At 30.3% G+C, this 20208-nt stretch overlaps 2 protein-coding genes and 3 non-coding genes across 6 annotated transcripts; 1 reads left to right on the top strand and 4 right to left on the bottom strand.

Annotated features, from left to right (window-relative positions):
* Positions 1 to 547: 547 nt before the first annotated feature.
* On the bottom strand, positions 548 to 619 carry TRNAW-CCA (transfer RNA tryptophan (anticodon CCA)). Its single transcript has one exon. It is a non-coding gene; the product is annotated as a tRNA-Trp (tRNA).
* Positions 620 to 2217: 1598 nt separating this feature from the next.
* Positions 2218 to 2289, bottom strand: TRNAW-CCA (transfer RNA tryptophan (anticodon CCA)). Its single transcript has one exon. It is a non-coding gene; the product is annotated as a tRNA-Trp (tRNA).
* A 1808-nt stretch (positions 2290 to 4097) lies between these two features.
* Positions 4098 to 5796, bottom strand: LOC124833730 (uncharacterized). 2 transcript variants are annotated; one of them, XM_088095497.1, is made up of 5 exons: positions 5421 to 5796; positions 5111 to 5188; positions 4904 to 5003; positions 4554 to 4678; positions 4098 to 4452 (listed from the first exon to the last, which is right to left on the bottom strand). In XM_088095497.1, the coding sequence occupies exons 1-5, from the start codon at positions 5772 to 5774 to the stop codon at positions 4228 to 4230; spliced, it is 882 nt and encodes a 293-aa protein (XP_087951623.1). In that variant the 5' UTR covers positions 5775 to 5796; the 3' UTR covers positions 4098 to 4227. The 2 variants fall into 2 exon arrangements, with proteins under 2 accessions (XP_087951623.1, XP_087951624.1); XM_088095498.1 differs by having other exon boundaries at positions 4165 to 4448.
* Positions 5797 to 12361: 6565 nt separating this feature from the next.
* On the bottom strand, positions 12362 to 12433 carry TRNAW-CCA (transfer RNA tryptophan (anticodon CCA)). Its single transcript has one exon. It is a non-coding gene; the product is annotated as a tRNA-Trp (tRNA).
* A 1301-nt stretch (positions 12434 to 13734) lies between these two features.
* LOC124833741 (putative WRKY transcription factor 3) lies at positions 13735 to 16234 on the top strand. Its single transcript, XM_088094835.1, has 4 exons — positions 13735 to 14301; positions 14795 to 15405; positions 15491 to 15649; positions 15844 to 16234. The coding sequence occupies exons 1-4, from the start codon at positions 14050 to 14052 to the stop codon at positions 16112 to 16114; spliced, it is 1293 nt and encodes a 430-aa protein (XP_087950961.1). The 5' UTR covers positions 13735 to 14049; the 3' UTR covers positions 16115 to 16234.
* Positions 16235 to 20208: the final 3974 nt, after the last annotated feature.

Below are 20208 nucleotides of genomic sequence, written 5' to 3'. Positions count from 1 at the left end.
CCCATCCCCACACACACCCACACACTCACCCACCCGCACACCCACACACACGCACACACACACACACCCACACGCCCACACGCTCACACGCACACACACGCCCAAACTCACCCACACCCACACTCCCACCCGTACACACGCACACACACCCACACACACGCACAAACACACATACGCACACACACGCACACAGGCACACAAACACACGTAGTGATACACAAGAATATTGATAACTTATATTTTCTTTTTTATAAAATAATCGTTCTTGTGCTATTATATGGTTTTTAGGAGTATTTTTAATGAATTAAATGTAAGTATCTTAAATTTAAATTGAAAATTTAGAATTTAAATTTTTTTTGTTATAGCTAATTAGAATATTTTAGAGAATATGATCCTTACTGTAATGTTGCACAGTGATACATAAGAATACGATGTATTATTAATTTCATTTCATATTTAATGTTATATGTCTGCTATTTAATAGACTGATTATATTTAATTTTAGCAGTAAAAAAACAATTAAAATAGTAAAATAATTGAAAAAATATGAACCTGACGTGAATCGAACACGCAACCTTCTGATCTGGAGTCAGACGCGCTACCATTGCGCCACAGATCCAATTTTATTTACTTTAGGACTTGTTTAATACTTGTTAATTTAAATCATAATACTAATCCTTAAATAATAACTAGTACGAGAGAAACTCGGGTTTTTCTTTTTCTAAAACTAACACTTAAATAAGAATAACACGTCATAAGTTTTTTTTGTGTATTTTTCTTTATTTATTTAAATTTGATCTTTTTTAATATGAAGAAAAAGGTTCTAGGGCTTCTGTCTACATTTTTTTTATTAAATTATTATCAGAATGAATATATTTTTTTTCTATATATAATGCTTCAAATATTAGGTTTTTTGAAAAAAATGGATTCTTTAGTCTTTGATATCCAATTATGTATTTTTTATAGTGAACGAAAGTCAAACAAAAGAATTAAATACGTATAAAAGTTTGAAGCTAACAATTTTACTCTTTACAACTATAGGAGAAGGATTAAGTTGATTGATAAAGGTATTTTTTTTAGAAAAACTTCCTTTTAGGGTTTAAATTAGGAAATAATGAATTAAAAATTAATATATAATATGCTTGTGACACTATAGTTTTTTGAGAGGCAAAGCTGAAAAATATGGTGGTAACAAGAAATATCATGATGTTTTGAATTTGTGTTGATAATCAATATTTGATATTTTAAGAGTAAGTTTGTTGACAATTGAAAAATATGTGGGAGTGTTCATAAAAAAAATAATTTTTTGTAGGAAATAAATTAGTTATTTAAATAAAACATCATATCAATTCAATTTGATCATTATATTATTATCTTCTCAAAATTATTATATTATGTTAACACAACAAATTTCTAGTTGTCTTTAAGTTTTTAGAGAGTTTAAATAATTGAGAGAGGTAAAACTTTTAATAAAATGAAGAATAAACTTTATCTTTTTCATATTTATAAACGTTATATTTTTTATTCATTTAAAGTTTATTTCAATAAAAGCTTCAAGTGTTATATATTCCCTCTAACAAGAAAGCTTTTTATTTTGGAAAATTCAATACTAAGTTATTTGACCTATTTTTAAAGAATATGATATAATTTAATAAATTTTAGAATCAAATTTGTATTGTTCAACACTCGTCATTAAAGAAAATCTTATAAACACATGAATATTTGTTGCAAAATCTAGGGGTCTCGTTTAAGGTTTACAAAAAAAAAATCAATATTTTTAGAAGCTTTCATTCAGTTTTGAGAATTTTTCATTCAATTTTGAATTTGTTGTACTTTTAGTAATATGCTGTACCAACTCTAACTCCACATATGTTTACCATTTATTAACCAACAAAAAAAAGTGTGCAATATTTTTTCCATCATAATATTAGTCTCATAATTTTTATTATATGTAAATTTCATCAAAGGAAAAATTCCATATATATAATTTAAAGTTAATAAAAAAATGATACACGTAATTTATATCCTAAATACTAATTGTAAAAATAAATAGGATAAAATGATATGAATAATTAAAAGAAAAACGGATTAACAAGTTATAAAAGATTTCTAAAATGTATAAATCAACAGTGAATTAATTCCATTTATTAAAAACGTGAATACACGTAATTAACAGAAAATGTTATGTTATATAAATGACAAAAAAACTTAAAAACCTGAACCTGACGTGAATCGAACACGCAACCTTCTGATCTGGAGTCAGACGCGCTACCATTGCGCCACAGATCCTTTGATGAAAATATTATTTGTTTTATTTTATATATTATAAACAAAAAATAGTGTAATTTTGCTCTGACTTTTGTATTTTTTACCTAAATAGAAATTTCCAATTTACATCAAATTTAAAAGGAAGAAAAAAGAAAACTAATTTGGTTAATAAATGGAATAGTTTGTTTAAAATAAATAAATATGAGTATCAAATAACATATGCAGTTATATATATTTTTATATCAATAGGTGAACAAAAATTAAAAAAGTTAATATATTTAATTGAAAAAAAAATTGAAGATGGTGAGCCTTACTAAGTGTAAATAAGAGAGACAAAGAGAAACAAAAATGTGTGTGTAGCTGCTCACTACTGTCGGAGGGTGGTACCAAAAGAAGAAACTATAAGAATCCTTATGTAGGGTTTTGTGAGGAAGGGAAATAAATGCATAAACATGTTGGAACATAGGGAAAGTTGGAGAGACACATTTCTTTCTCTATTATCTTTTCTTCTATTAGTTATTCAAGCATCTCATATCTTCATAAGCTTTATTGCTATTTATATTATTGTCTCTTTTTAATTTCTTGAATGTTAATTCATTGTTTTTTATTTATATGATCATGTATTTTATATTTTAATTGTATCTCCAAATGAATTTTTATTTAATAAAACTTTGATTTTAAACATAGCTTGTGCCAAGTGTTTTTTTAAAAAATATGTAAAATCAGAAAACTACTAATATGTATATATATTATGCTTTTTTGGACTTTAATCTGGAAAACCAAATAATTCTAAACATAAACATTGAGTATTTTACTTAAATTTAAATATTTACATTGAAAACTTTTATTTTATGTAATACTCATACATTTCTATTACATACAAATATATTTTTTAATTATTATTAATCTAACTAAGAATAATTCATAACTTATTTTTTTATATTTGATTTAAATTTTAAAACTAATTTTGGTCGAAAACAATGACATAAGCAAGTTTTTGTCCACAAACATCCCCTGGTATACCAACTTGTACTATTATTTGAGTTGCAAGACTAACGTTACCTTTGTTTCTTCATGCACTCCTAATTTCTAAGTGCTCCCCTATAACTTTTAAAATGACATTTTATCTTTGTAAAAATGATTGCTGGATTATCTATTCTAGAAATATTTCATAACAAGTTTTTTTTGGAATTTTTAGAAAACGATTTCTGTTATAGGATTTTCATCATAAAATTTTTGGAACGGACCTTTCAGAATATATAAAATGCATTCTGAATGAGTTTCTCAGAACAAAATTTTTAGAATATATGAGATGCTTTCCAACATAAACTTTCCAGGACATATAAAATGTGTTTTGAAATATGATTTCTCAAACAAATTTTTCATAAGACATATAATGCTTTCCAAAACAACTTTTTCAAAACACACTTTCAACCAAACCCACCAATCTACTCTCTTTTTTTCTTCCTTCCTAAGAGTACAGTGGTGATGACGGCGGCAACGGGAACAGGGAAAGATATTTTAATCCCTTTTTTTCGTATTATGGAGTTTCTGTTAGTAATCGTAGGGGTGCAGAAAGCAAATGTCTACAAATCGGGGTTATTGGTGATTTTCCCTTTGCAGGGTGTTCTAATTGTAATTGTGTATGGGTTTAATTCAATTTCTTCTCCAAATTACATTAGTCTTTAACTTTTTTACGTACTTGTTTAACTCAATTTTGTGTTTGACTTTTTAAATCCTGTTTAAGACAGACTAATTTGGACCCATTCAAATTACAAATAAGATCATATAATTAAAACACGGTGATCAACAAAAACGAACAAAGCAAATACTAAAGCATAGTTCCTATTGAATAAACGTCTCCTCTAAATTGAATATTTGAATGACTTACAAATAAAAAATGAAAAGAATGATTTATTTGTATAGAATATGGAAAAAATATGAAGTTGAAACAGTGATTCATTTACATGAGTATTGATGGTGAAGTCTAGAGAGGACAAAAATGCATGCTGAGGATGTGAGAACTGAAGCACCAAAGCAAGCAAGATCAAATCCTGTGACTAACGGAATGTCCTTCAACTTCTCCAACACTCCCACTTGAAGAATCATCATCACTGCATGTCCAATCTTCAGCTTTGCCTCTGCAATTGATTGCATCCCTGACCACCTCGGTGCTGACTCTAACTTCATTACACCAACAATATTCATTATTCATGTCTTAGCTTATGCTTATACTCTTAATATACCTCTACTTTTTCATTAACAACATATATATATATATATACCTTCGTCAGAATCTTTGAATCCGAAAAACGTGCTTCTGTTTCTTTACTATTTGCGTTTGATCTCACAAACATGACGTACATTCCCACCCCAAATATCAGCAATGCAGTTCCCATCATAAACGAGTCTGCACAACACTTTCAATTAACTTTCAGAGCATACAATTCAATAAGAACTGTTACGAGAAATTGCGTCTATACAACAACTTTGTATTATCTTTTACAAACCAAGAAGATATCGAGAAATGCACACAGTTCAATCAGTCAAAATATCGTTTTCATCTGTTCATTGCGTGAAAAGCACGAAATTCTTATCAAATGTACTCTTCTCATGTTCATGGTTGTTGACAAACCTATGGCCTCGATGAGTAGATGCGTCATATGTGTTTGATCCAACCCTTGAGATATCATACGGAAATAATGCGCGAATGACTCCATAACAAGAAGGCATCCCTGTAAGCCATGCATGCACATTTGTTCATAAGAGTTTTCTTTCTTCGTCTTGAAATATAAAAAACAAAAGGGATACAAAAACAGTGCAGAAAGCTTCATAAACATACCTCAACGAAACACAGTACCGATCCAAGTAAAGATCCTGCAACGGCGAACAAAGTAAAGAATCTGCAATCGATTATTGCCTGCACCATAGAAAGCTGTGTTAATAATCACATATCTTGCGTAGTCACTGAAGACACACACATGCTCAACCTATTGAACTGCACATTTACACATAACTGAATAAAAATATTTTGAATTGGATGCATGCAACTACTTTGCAGATACACTAGTGGAGAAATGAGTAGAAAAGAAAGAACAAAATAATATGGACAAAACTATGTAAGAATAGTAATAATAATAATATATACAAACCTTTTCAATTTGCATCTGCAGTTGTAAATGGCTTAGTTTTTTCCTTTTGACAATAGCCCGAAAAAGAACCAGAATGGCACTGAGAATACTAGCCAAGAAAGCAGCTAAATCTGAGAGTCGTTGTTGAAGTATTGGTTGTGATGTGGTTGTGTGTTCGGTGGTAGCCATGGTTGCTTTCATGGCTACCACTGGTTTTCTTTCTCCTTGAGCAGAAGCCATGTTAAGATCTCCATTCAAACTGGCTCTGCTCTGGAGCCGTACACATTTCACATACAAAGAATAAGAAGAAAAAGAAGAAGAATGAGGAAGTTGAATTGGCCTAGAGTTACGCAGCAATATTCTAGTGGTTGCCATTGAATTGAAGTTTGTTTATTAGAATTTTATGGCATACGAGAATGTCTTAATAGATACCACGAATATATATATGCAGAAATTAGAGCGAAGATTCGAGGCATATTTTGGTCACTTTGGACACATGCAGAACTTTTGAACAGAACTAAGAAACTTGCTAAACCAACACGCGCATGCCAATTTTACCTTTCAACTTTCCAGAACGTGTGGGTCCTGTTGTGTTTTGCATCGGACACGTGTCTCGTTAGGTTTTTCTTAAGATGTTTAATCTTAGATGATGTCAAACGTGATTTTAGATTAAAGAAGGATGAAAGTTTATTATGTGCTCCTTCTTTCCAGCTAGCATAGCATGGAAGCAGCCAAGCTGTACCAAACAGAGAAAAACAAAAGAAACTTGGTTCTCAACTCTTAATCGTATTTTTCTTTCATAAAATTAAAAAAAGAAAAAGAAAAAAGAAAAAATTTCAGCCATTAAAATCATGAAGACAAGTTCAAAATGTGTGAAACCTAACTATTTTGCAAGCCACTTGAAACGGCGAAACTGTTTTGGAATTGTGTGACATTTCTTGGCATGTGTTTCATTATAACAATTGCGAAAGTTTGATTGTCGGTTTGGCGCATACATTTTACGCAAACACAACACCCCGTTCCTCGTTTTTTTAACGGCGCATTTTTTTTTGTTAAAACTAAGGAAATTTAGAAAACAAAAAAATGTTTGTCAATATATATCACTTCAAAATGGAAAGTAGTGTTCTGAAATACTTTGATTTTGAAAATTCTCTTTTAAACTTTTTTCAAAAACTTACGTTCGAACCACAACTTTAGCTTAAATATTGCACACACAACTTCCATTTTATTGGTTATTTTAATTGAAGTATGATTCCATGTATGGTTTCAATTTAATCTCTTTTAAACTACTTAATTTAATTATTTTTTATTTTTGCATCATTATTATTTTTTTATTATTATTTTTAACCAATGGTTAAAGATTTGTTGATTGCACTTTGTATAGATTTAATATAATTTAAAAAAAAATTAAAAGGTAGAGGAAAGAATACTTTTGGGCAACTAAAATAAATAAATTATTGAGTAATACAAAATATACTATTTTTATTGATTATATATACACCTCTTCTCCATTTTTAGTTTATTTTAAACTTGATTGTCTATTTTATTACTAATATAAATAATAATTATTCTTTTTAATTATGTTGACCAAACGCTTGTACGGTCACTACAAAAAAGAAGGGCATTACCGAAGACCAGAAGCCCTCGGAAACAGTCCAAAACTGTCGGTAAAAGGTAATTACCGAAGGCTTATCGACGGCCAAAGAGCCCTCGGTAAATCTCTTGTTGCTAACATTTACCGAGGGCTTTCGCCCTTCGGTAATTACCGAGGGCCAAAAGCCTTCGGTAATTTCCGAAGGACGAAAAAAAAACAGGACGCTGGGCTGCTACATAAATTCACCTAATAAAATCTCTTTCATAACTATAAAATATCAAACGTATATATCTAATATAATACGTTTATAACCTACATAATATAATGTCTTTAACAATAAATAATAAAATATCATTCTTAAATCTCTTTAATATAATACGTATATAAAACCTACCTAATATAATATAACGTACTTGATATAATATCATTCATAAATAATAAAATATCATATAAAAAAACTAATCATTCACGTATATTTATCAGTAGCATCCAAATAACCCAACTGATAACCAATTACTATTACACTATAAACCTGTTATATGCATTAGCTTTCAAAGATTTATATAAAAACAAGATCACGTTAAAGCCTCTAAAAACAACTTTTACTGCAAGAGTATATAGCATCCTTAGAAAAGACCTAGGATGAATCACGTAAAACATGCCAAACAATGCAGAGAAAATGTGTGCACTGGTATATAAAAAAAAACACAGGTAACAGTACAACCCAGAAGAAATGACTAAAATTTCTAATGTTCTTCCATTTTATCCTTTTCCACGCCCTAACTTTCTTCCATTTTATTAACTGGGGGACTAATAGATTGAGACACATACTCATTATTTTCCTGGTTGAGTGGATGTCCCGGTGCATCATCCTCCTTATCAAGGTCAAAAACTATAGTTTCTTTCTGTATCTGTGAATTAAGGAATATAAAATACAAACTCAATGATAATATAAAAATATATAAGAGCAAGCAACTTATCAATTCCAGGTGGCCAGGTGATCAAAAAGAAAACTAAAGTTGAACACAACCATCCAACCAACCAACTATTAAAGCATCTGGGCTAGTTTGGTATAGCCTTAGAAATGATATGCAAAATACAGGGACGAGGTTTATATAATTGCTTGAAAAAACACATAAGATTTTTCACCCACAATTTTAAGGGTATACCTGACTCAATAAGGATATTTGAGCTATTATGATCATTTACAACAGTATCAACTTCTTCCATTTTCTCTTCGTGATCAGAAATGTCAGGGCTGTTTTCACCAGAATCATCATTGGACGAAATCTCAGCAAATCTGGTCCAACAAAAGAACTAAATGAATAGGATATTCAGTCAAGATTTGCTACAAGTTTTACTCATGTCAGATATTAGAATGGTCAAACAAAAACAAATAAGCATAATGTTTATCATAATGTAATTTGAATAGGATATTCTTGTTGATGATCAAAATCCCAAAACCATAGGCCTTTCCTGATGTAATTTGAATAAGAACAGATAAGCATAATGTTTATCAAAAATTTTATCATAGATAACATAAAAATAATAAATGGATGTAAGGAATACTACTGATGGGAGATGTCGGTTGTCGGCTCTTAAATAAATCTTAGTACCTCAAAGAATTAGTTGTTGACTCTTCGCTAAATGATACCCTACATTCAACCAAAAATAATAATAATAATAACAAAACAACAATAATAATAATAAAAGATTGTTTGCATCCGCCCAATGCTTCTCTTTGCACTGCAGAATCCTCTTTTCTCTGTCATGTAAACACAAACCAATCTTCTCAACATACTTCCTAACTTGCAATTCATAATCAAGGAAAGACCAACATCAACTTGCGAATAACAAATTGAACTTGTATTAGCACATGGAAAACCACACAAAACTAATTTCTTGTGAGCTCAAAAACAGTAAAATCAGCATAAAGTTTATACAAAAGTTGAATAGTCTTGTGTCTGAGTAATAGTTACACTAAAATATAAGTTAGAACTTGACATGTTTGAAAATTCTGAATACACATTCTCAAAGTATAAAAGGCATGAAAACACTTTGTTGGATTCCTCCAATACACTCTGTTCCTCGAAAAAGTAGAACGCCTCTCAGACCATCGGATTCCTCTCCTTCCTTCGCATCCCTCGCCACTGCCATTCCAACTGTCTGCACATGAGTCCAAGCAAGGAATCGTTGGATTTGATGGTCTCCCAATCTCTAAGAGAAGCGCGCGAGGGAGGGTGGGGTTCCAAGGGAAAGCCAAGGCAGGAAAGGCATGCGGTTGAGGTAGGTAAAATTATACAAGTAAATAACACACACTTTTAAAGAGACCAAACAAATATGAAAGTAGTAAACAGCAGCAGATGGAAGAAGGAGGAAAGCAAAATTAAAATTTCGAGAATAAGATATAGGAGACAAACAAATCGGAAAGATTTCTCGCCAGGATTCTAAGCCGCATGAACGAATCTATAGTTTAATTTCCCAGGGAGAACACGCCAGAACGCCGGAAGAGTCGCCGATAAGCAGAAGCTTGAACAGGTAACCGCTGAAATCAAATCAAACCAAACCAAACCCCAGATCACTAACACTTTCTTCCCCCAACCTCTTCACGTCACAACATCACCCCTGACGCAGCGACAACACCTCCTCACGCCGCCAAAGGACCGTCGTGAACAAACCCTAAGAGAAGCACTGTCCACAATGGAAGTCGTCACGTCAATGCCTCCGTCCTTCAACCCCACACACTTTTGGAGAATGGAAAGGAGCTCGAGAACGTCCAATGGCGATGGCGGAACCGTAATACACAAGTGGGGTTCAATGGTGCTTTCAAACTCTGAACGAGAGAAGGAGACAGAGATTACATGGGGGAGAGAGGAGTGAACTCAAATGGAGGGCAGGTTGCTTTCGCGAATACGGATTTTGGGAAAATGGAAGAGGGAAATCCCAATTCCTGATTTCAATATGTCCATGCCTATAGCGATGGCCAAACACCTTCCGGTAAACTAGTTGCCCATTATCGACGGGCATAGGCCGTCCATAATAACCATTTTCATTGACCTTCGGTTAAGCCTTCGGTAATTCATCTTTACCGGCGGCTCAAGTGACCTTCGATATTAGTCCTTCGGTAAATAAGACATTTCTTGTAGTGGGTACACTAACTATTTTTGTTATACATGAGTCAAAAATGAAATTTAAACTTGTATAAAAAAATTAATAATCCTTATTTTAAATCAAATAAATTACACTTCAAATCCCAAACAATCAAAATTAGAATTTAGCTCGAAAATCCTTGATTGTGTGTTTAAACAACCCACTAAAGATCCTTACGAAGGTAAGTCAACCCAAGAACATTTGTAACTGTTTACAAATTCAAATTGAGTCAGTTGCTAGACAATTATGTTGGTTGTAAATGATCTTCATGCCATCCACCTTTCAATCATGCTTTCATTCTCCGCACCCTGTCCCTAGGGATGGTTCAAGGGTTTTTGAGGCTCAAAACAAACTTAAGAATGAAACCTTTTATTTAAAATTTATTTTTCGAGGTTTTTTGTGCAAAATTATCTAATATATTATTGTAATTAATTTCATCCAACTTTCACATTGTTCTCTAATTTCCAACTCATGTTGATCTCTTATTTCATTAGAGATTTGATCTTCATTATAAAAGGCTAAACCCTAATTTAGTTAATAGTTAGGCAATTCAATCCAAGCAAAATCGGGCAAAAGATACACATTTCTATTCCTAATAAAAATGTAAAAAATAGAATAAAAATAACAACAACACAAATAAAAATGAGATAAAAAGACTTGTACATGCAAGTAGCATGTGATTCAAGGAATGAAATATGTCAAATCCCTCAAAAGAATATGTTTTGGGTCTTTGAAGTATTACATAAAATTAGAAATGGTCCTTAGTCAAAATTTTGATATCGTTTGTTCCTTGTACTACATGACACAAAGTTTCAATACAACATCAATGTTGTTGACACGTGTCTGCCAATTCACTATAATGACCAGTTTAGAAACTATTTTAGTTACTAATAATTTTTAATCTATAAATTGGTTACTACAGTGATTAATTATCTTTTATCACTAAAATTGGTCATTATTAAGATATTTTCTTGAAATGTATTTAGCTAAAGCCAATTATAATAGTCTCTTAAGCCTTCGTCTTTGGTTTGTCTACTCTTTCTGATCCTAATAGGATAGAAATAAAAAAAAATCATAAAAGAAAAATAATAAAAAATGGATATTTATATTTGGATTTCATATATTAAAAAATCTAAAAAAAAATGTAACATCCTATTTTAGCATCTTAAAACTCATAAAATAAAATACTATAAATAATATCGCTCAACAAATGGATTTTGGAATTTTAAGTGAAGTTTGACTTGATCAATTGCTCAAATTCGTACTCTTTTCTCAGTGCATTGATTCAAAACAATTTTAAACACGAAAACTCGTATCAATTTGCTATATTGCTCAAATTCTAAATTCTTTCAATCATACAAACCCAAGCACAAACAAGCATAAAAATCATAAACAAATAATTTAATTTAAAATAACCATACACACTAATCAAATTCATCAACATGCAAAAAGATTAAATTATTAAACTCATGCACACAAAAACAACTAGCTTCATTTACCTGACTCAATAACTTATAAGACTATAACCAATAGAACTCCTCTCAACTTGCAAGATGCTCTATCCACACATAAAAACATCACAAGAAAGATTAGGACATATAATTATGATCATTAATTAACAAAGACTCATTAAATGACTAAAAAGACGCATATAAGTAGAAAAATACTCATATTCAACAAATACATAAAAAAATCAAGCAAAAGGGTTAAAAGTCAACTAACGCAAATTTAGAAACTGATCAGTCCAAATTGGAAAGCTCGCCACATTGATCAATCTTAGACTCTTAGTTTTTTAATCAGACAAGAAACTCTCAGAAGTCAAAAAAACCCTAAAAATGATTTTTAAATAAATAATATTTTTAAAATAATAAAATTCATTCATAACAAAATTATTTATAATAAAATATTTTAATATTAAAATTATCAAGTTTCACTATTTTTAAATTACTATTTTAAAATATATTTTGTAAGTCTATAAAAACATCACAAATATTATATATATATATATAAATCTAACATGTATTAATGTTTTCAAAGAAATTACATTAGCAAATTATACCGCATATATTTTAATAAAAAATATAATAGTAGTTTAGTTACTTGCTTTATTTCTAAATAAAGTAGACGTAATACATCAATTAATTTCATGAAGATTTATTAGGAAACAAAGTATTTAACTTTCCTAAAAGTATAAGAAAATTGAATACAATGCAAAAAGTGAACCTGACGTGAATCGAACACGCAACCTTCTGATCTGGAGTCAGACGCGCTACCATTGCGCCACAGATCCTCATTTGTTTGTTAAGCATAATTAATTTAATTGAATAAAGAATATTTCTGCGAAGCATTTTTTTAGTTTTATATATGATTTAATCCTTCTATCTACTTTTTTACCTGATAATTTGAAAGTAAAAACATTTATTATGTGAGATAATTTATAATCGAAACAAAGATCTTGAGTATTCTTCAACCCAAAAGATTATTTTTTAAATTACAAAAACTAAAAAGATCTTTTTTTTAAGTTTATAGAAATAGAAAAATAATTCTGAATTTGAAAATAAAAAAGTAATAAAAAAAATCAAAACTACCTATCACAATTCACACCAAAAGAAAATAGAATACGAGAGATCGTGAGAACTTTCCAAGTTGCATATATAAAGTATTGAAATAAGGCTTTCCCTCTTAAGCAACATATAAAAAAAATAGTCACTAATAATTTTTTTTTTCATAATTTAATATTAAATTTCAAATCCATACTTAGAGTAGAAAATAAAACTACCATGAGTAAAACCTGTTATAGAACGTTTATTTAGTCTTTACAGTTCTTTAAAATGATGTCTACATATGTCTAGTATATTAGACGCCGAGAAAATTGATGCGAAAATTATCTTATTACAATAAAAAAATTCCATTTATTGCTTCTACTAAATAATCCCATGTAAAAGAAATGGAATTTTTTTTAAAAATGAAAATAAATGACATTGTTATTGTTTAACTCTTTGTTACGTAATATTTTAAATAAAATAAAAACCAAGTAATTTATTTTTTAATTTAAAAAAAATCCGTGAACTTATCTTTATCATCCTCCTGTGGAGGCAAAACTTCTGAGTATTATGACAAAGGTTGTTGTCAGTTTTTGTGACTTGACTGAGTTTGGTCCTTATTTTATCTTCACAAAGACAAACAGAACGCAACAAAATTACTCCTTTCTCGCCACTGCCCCTCACGTTACCACTCACCATTGGTTCACCTTCACTAAATCCATGTAATTTCTAAACTCTTTTGAGGTCAAAATCGACAATGCTGAAATCCCTTCACCATTCGTCACGCATTGTTCCCATTTTTCTCGTAAATCATAATCAGAATGAAACACAAACAGCCGTCACTTGGAATTTTACTTTACATTCAAAACTAACTTCAAAATGCATAAATACACACTCATTTTTAACAGAAATCAAGCTTAGGTAAAATCAATTTAATGACATTTTTTTAACAGTGGACAATCTAACATGAACCTTGAACGAAATTGAAGGAAGTTATGTTTCACTGTTACTTAAATTACGGAATAATGTTCCTCGTGCTCAGGTTTATAGATCAGAAAGAAAATGATGATACCATTACGCAATTAAAAGAAATCAAATATATATAACTTTGTTGGTACGTGAGAGAAGAGAGAAGAGAAGATGACTGGGTTTTTTTCCTGCAGTGTCAGTGGCGTGGACTTTTTTTGCCGAAATTGAGAATTGAGTTTGAGATCCACGAAACCAAAAAAAGTCAAATCATCCGACCAGAACACCAGAATCATCGTATAACATGCACAGAGCATAAAGGTTGGATATTGATTAGGTTTGGTTGAAGATAGAAAAAAAAGAAAGACTTTTTAAAGTCTTGGTTCACTCAAGGTGAATGGTTGGCGGTGGAAATGGAGAGGGAGCTCCACCCTCGACGGCGGCGCGTCCCAGAAGTGATCTCCGCCCACGCGCTACCACAGAGAGCGTTTTCAACGGCGGGGACACTGCGGGGTATAGCCCCGGTCCCATGACTCTGCTTTCTAGCCTGTTCGGTGACGGCGATGAGTATAAGTCGTTCTCGGAGTTCCTCGCCGGCGCTATGATGGACCCCACCCCTCCTTGGTTCTTTTACGATTCACCTTCTCAAGTAACACATCTCATTTGCTATATTCCTTCCAACCGCATATTTATGCCTTTCCTAAATTTATGTAATCTTAGATTTTTATATAATTGATCTTCATTTTTAAATTAAGAAACATGATTAAATAAAATGTGTGGTTAAGTAGATTTTAGTTAGGATAAATGTTTCATGATAAACATATAGCCTTGAATTTTGGTTACTGCATATAGGTTTTCTTAAGTATGACTTTAAGAAAGTTGTCTTTAAAGTTCATTGAATTGATTAGGCGACATGGGGTAAGATTCCTTTTGGGGAAATCTTTATATGATGGAGATTACCACTATAAGGCAGAAGTTTCTTGTATTTCTCATTCATTTCACGTGACACCTACCAAAAGCAAGAGAAATTATTGTATGAGATTAACATGTATACACAGAAATTGTTATAAAATTATGCACCATCACTTTTTGGGATCCTAATCAATATTTTGCATAACATATTTAAAGCCTGTAATATACAGGGACACTTTGGAATGACACAGCAGCAAATGCTAGCACAGGTCACATCCCACTCCAATGTGCAAATTCAAGCTGAAGATCCATTCTCTGCAGCAGTTCCTGCTACCTCATTGACACAGGTTTCTACAACTATTTCCACCACTGCACAGCACCTGATAACACAACCTGCATCAGTGGCAGCTTCTGGGGTGACAGAATCCTTTGGTGTTTCTCACTCTGATAAAAAAATGCACTCTTCTGCTGTCATTGTTGACAAGCCAAATGATGATGGCTACAACTGGAGGAAGTATGGGCAGAAACATGTAAAAGGTAGTGACTTCTCTCGAAGTTATTACAAATGCACACATCCAAATTGTCCTGTTAAGAAAAAGCTTGAGCGATCTCTTGAGGGTCATGTAACTGCAATTATCTACAAAGGAGAGCACAACCATCAACGTAAGACGACAAAAGGCACCCTAACATCAACTGAGAATTCAGATAAGTTGAAAGAAGAGAGGAGTTCTCACTCGGTGTCTCAGATGGATCTAGAATCTGGAACGAGTGACAGTGAGGAAGTAGGTGATCATGAAACTGAAATGGATGAGAAAAATGATGAACCTGATCCAAAGAGGAGGTAAGGGTTTAGTTCATATAAACCTGTTCATGGTGGGACAATTGTTTAGCCTTATGTGAATTTGGAAAGTTGTACTATTTGGCAGAAACACAGAAGGCAGACTCCAGGATCCAGCCTCTTTGCATAGAACTGTGGCAGAGCCTAGAATCATTGTGCAAACAACAAGTGAAGTGGATCTCTTGGATGATGGATATAGGTGGCGCAAATATGGGCAGAAAGTTGTCAAGGGCAACCCCTATCCAAGGTGATATTGCTTTTCCTCCACATTTTATTTGTTTCTTAACAAAATGGATTACAGTCTAGTAAGAACAGACAAATAGAGCCACTCATACATGCATTTGATTTAACATTGTACCCGACAACTTCCAACAAACATGGTTCCCATGATGCTTAGTTATTTCAAGTACTCAGTTATGCATGGTTTTATGATATATATAGGAGCTATTACAAGTGCACCACCCCAGGTTGCAATGTTCGGAAGCATGTTGAGAGGGCTTCGACGGATCCTAAAGCTGTAATAACAACATATGAAGGAAAACATAATCATGATGTACCAGCAGCTAAGACTAATAGTCACACACTTGCCAATAATAGTTCAACACAGCTGAAAGCACAAAATGCCATGCCTGATGAGAATATGCATGGTTTCAGGGGCAGTGAACAGCGACCTGTGGCAAGTCTAAGACTAAAGGAAGAGAAGATAACTTAGGTTTCTTCGTTTCTTAAGTTATATTGTATCTTTTTTCTCATAATTCCACATATATACAAAACATGTTAAACTCACACACTAGTAATATATAACACAAAAGCCATGCTGATATTCTGTATAGTTCAAGATTAGCTCTGAATTGAATTGATGTCAAAGTAAAACTAATTAAACTAACCTAAGCTTAGTTAAGTTCTAAGTACATAAGAACTTCTAATTGAATCTTTATTAACTTTTTATCTTTAACACTTTTCGAATTTTAAACTTTGGAATTAGTCTTAGATTTTTCTTCTAATGAATTTTTTTCTTGACTATTTGATGTAACACTTATCTTCTACAACGCCGTGATATAATATTTAATTACAAAAAGACTATAATAATAAGATTTTTCTCAACAATTTGACTTAAGTATATTGCAATTTTAAATGAAATATTATTTTCAATATTATATTGTTTAGCTTATTAATGACGTTATTATTCAATTATTTATTTATTTATTATTTTATATGATATTTTAATTTTTTTATTATATTTGTATCGTTATGTTATAATATTGTTATTATTGTTATGTATTATAGTATATTATTATGTTGTTAAAAACCATTTGAATTTTTTAGCTTTCAAATTTTCTTCTCATATATGAACTCTTATATTACAAATATGTTAAAGTTGCTTAGAAACATTAAAACAATTCATTAAAAAGACTATATTTTTTATAATTTTTTTTTTTCAGATTTTGAATTTCAAATTCTACTAACTATTACTATAATTTTACAGTTTTTTGTGAGTTTGAATTTTAAATTCAAATTACCATATATTTCAAATTTCAAAATTGACAATAGGAATCTTAATTTTAGAAAAATATTGAAATTGAAATTATTTTTATATCTTTAAATTTTTTTAAAATGTATATTTTTCACTTTTTTAATAATGCACTAATGTTTGTTATAAAAATTATCTTTTACATTATTTTTTAAATTTAACATAAGTGTATTGTAATTTTGAATAATGTATTATTTTTAATATTTTATTATGTAGTTTATTTTTTGTTTATCAACGATCTTATTATTCAATGATTTATTTATTGTTTTATATCATATTTTTATTTTATTATTATATTAATATTATTATGTTATATATTACTGTTATTAAATATTATTAAATATTTTGAACATTTTAGCATTCAGATTTTGTTTTAAATGTGAATTCTTCTTAAATTTTTGGAAGATATAAAAGTTATTAAGAGTTTTAAAAAGTCCATTAAAAAGATTTTAACTTTTTATATATTTTTTTAACATTTTGAATTCAAATTGTTACCACATTGTTAGTATTTTTTGTGTCGTTGGAAATACAAATCTGAATTTTTATAAAATATTGAAATTAAATATTTACTTAATATTTTTATTGTGTAAATTTCAAATTAAATCATATTTTTTAAAATAATTATAAAAAATTAACTTAAATTAAAATACATTCTGTAAATATATTAATTGCATATAAAATATTATAATTTTTTAAAAAAATATATTCTGTAAAATATTCATGAAAAATTAAATTTAAATGATTTGATTTTATTTTATAAAAATAATTTTGATATGTGTGCTCAAGTAGTATATATATTATATATGTATTCATTTACAATTTTATTAAAAAAAGGACGTAATTTTAATTATAAAATCAATTTTAATAAAAAATGTAATATTTATAAACTAAATTGGATATATTTTTAATCATATTTTATTATATATATATATATATATATATATATATATATATATATATATATATATATATATATATATATATATAGAAAGAGAGTTTATATATCTGCATTATATTATAAATAAAATGATAAAAAATTGAATTAAAACTATTTTAAAAAATATGGAGACATAGTTATTTTTGTCAAACATGAGTCCATAAATTAAATTACATAATAATTTTATACATAACAATGTTATACAGTTTCCTCAATCTTAATGTTTCTTTCAATTTCTTTAAATGGATATATTTGTTGTAGCAAAATAGTTACATTATCTTTTCGAAGTGTACACAAATTTATTTGCAATCCTCATAATTTTTTTTAATGAATTATATTTGAATATTTGTTATAAAGGTAAAATGAACATTGATTTTTGATTTTGTTTAAATAAGTTACGTTGTATGAAACTAATTATTAAGTGTTGGATAAAATTGCTGACATAATTACGAATAATATTTCCTGAGGCGTGTAGATTCATTGTCTTTAAGGATTTATCCGCGGTGTATTGCGCAAGCCCCCAAGATTCAACAGGAATTTCTTTGAGGATCTCTTAAAAAGAGAATAAAAATAAACTCAGAATATTTGTAGGAGAAGAAGAAAAGAGAAAGAATGAAACTAAGAGAAGAGAGAATAAGAGAAGAATGATTCTGATGATATGTTTTGGAGTGAAAGAAATGCTCTATTTATAGAGTTGGTGAACCAAGCCCATGCATGATCCAAAAGATCCAAAATATTTGCCAAAATATCTTCTAGAAAAAGTGACATTTTAATAAATTAAAATGTTGCAACCTAAATCTAAACGTTGGCAGCGTGGATTTTGGAAAATATCTCTAAAGTAAACGTTGGAAGCAAAAAGGCTTGCAGTCAAGCTTAGAAAAACCATCCGCAACTTTAGGAAATAATCTTTTGCAATATTATATTAAAAAATAATAACAATCCCCCACATATTGCAAAAGATAAGAAACAATAACGGAAAGAAAGAAAGGAAGAAAAAAAAAATCCTGGGTTTTATAAGATGTAATGCATTAGAGTTTATATAGCAAGCTATATGAGTTGATATAGCAAGCTATATGAACCAGTCCTAGATCGAAAAACTTAACACACAGTATATTGGTATAGCAAGCTATATGAACCAAAGATACTTAAGTGTGTTAGAGGTTTATCAATCACAGTACACCCCCACAATCCTTGCTATTATCGCTGTGATGCACTTATTAGGCCATGCGCGTGCCCGGTATTCATGAGTGCTCTAGAGATTATGCCAAGATCTCATGCAAGCGACCCCACTTGACACTCATATAGGTGATTTCATCAAGTGTATGCTGCAAATCATACACCACCCATAAGGGATATGAAGATCATTAAAAACTTTGCTTAATTACAAACTTTAACCTCTCAATAATGTTGTCTCTAACACTTTCACACACACCATAGGAATGAACATATTTGATTTAAAATCAAATTAGTGCTATCAGAACTAACAAGTGACTTGCTTTTACCCATATGAACCTTATTCATGGGATCTCCAATCACAAAGATTGGGTTACCATCACTTGTTTGTTTGCTAGTGGCTTAAGTCCCATTCCTCTCGATGTTTCTAAAATCATATTTCTTCCCAAGGGTTTTGTCAGAGAATCTGCTAGATTTCGTTCTGACTTCACATAGTCAATGGAAATAGTTCCCCTCTTTAGCAGCTGCTTCACCAAATTGTGTCTCAATTGAATATGTCTATTCTTTCCATTGTAATTTTGTTTTTAGCTATAGCTATTGCCGATTGGCAATCATAGTGTATTGACACTGATGGGGTTGGTTTCATTCCTAATGAAATGTTTGCTAAGAAGTTTTTCAACCACTCAACCTCAGTGCCAACCATCTCAAGAACGACAAACTCAGATTCCATTGTTGATCTTGCAATAATTGTTTGTCTGACATCATAAGGGATACTCACTGGTTTTAGGTCATAAAACCCAAACTTCTTAACAAGTTTATCAACATATTGTAATACATGAAAAACATGAATGATGAATGAAACTAATGTGATTTTAGATATTAGAATTATAAAGATAAGAGATATAAATAAATATAATTCAATATTAATTCAAAATAATAAATCATTTATTATTTTAATTAATCATCTCATTACTTTTCTTTAAATTCTCATTCCTTTCCTTTTAAACCAGATTAATTTCTAGTTCCAATGCTGAACCTCTAAGTGTAACCTATATAACAACCCAAAGTCCTCAAACACACGTCGCCAATAGCCATCGTGAACTCTCACCCCGTAAGGAAAGGAACGACCCTCTGCTAATCAACGCAGACCCCAAAACACGTTAGG

Source organism: Vigna umbellata, chromosome 7, assembly GCF_029865625.1.
Source record: "Vigna umbellata cultivar VRB3 chromosome 7, Vumbellata_1.0, whole genome shotgun sequence".
NCBI lineage: Eukaryota > Viridiplantae > Streptophyta > Magnoliopsida > Fabales > Fabaceae > Vigna > Vigna umbellata.
This window is presented reverse-complemented; position numbering and strand designations above follow the sequence as displayed.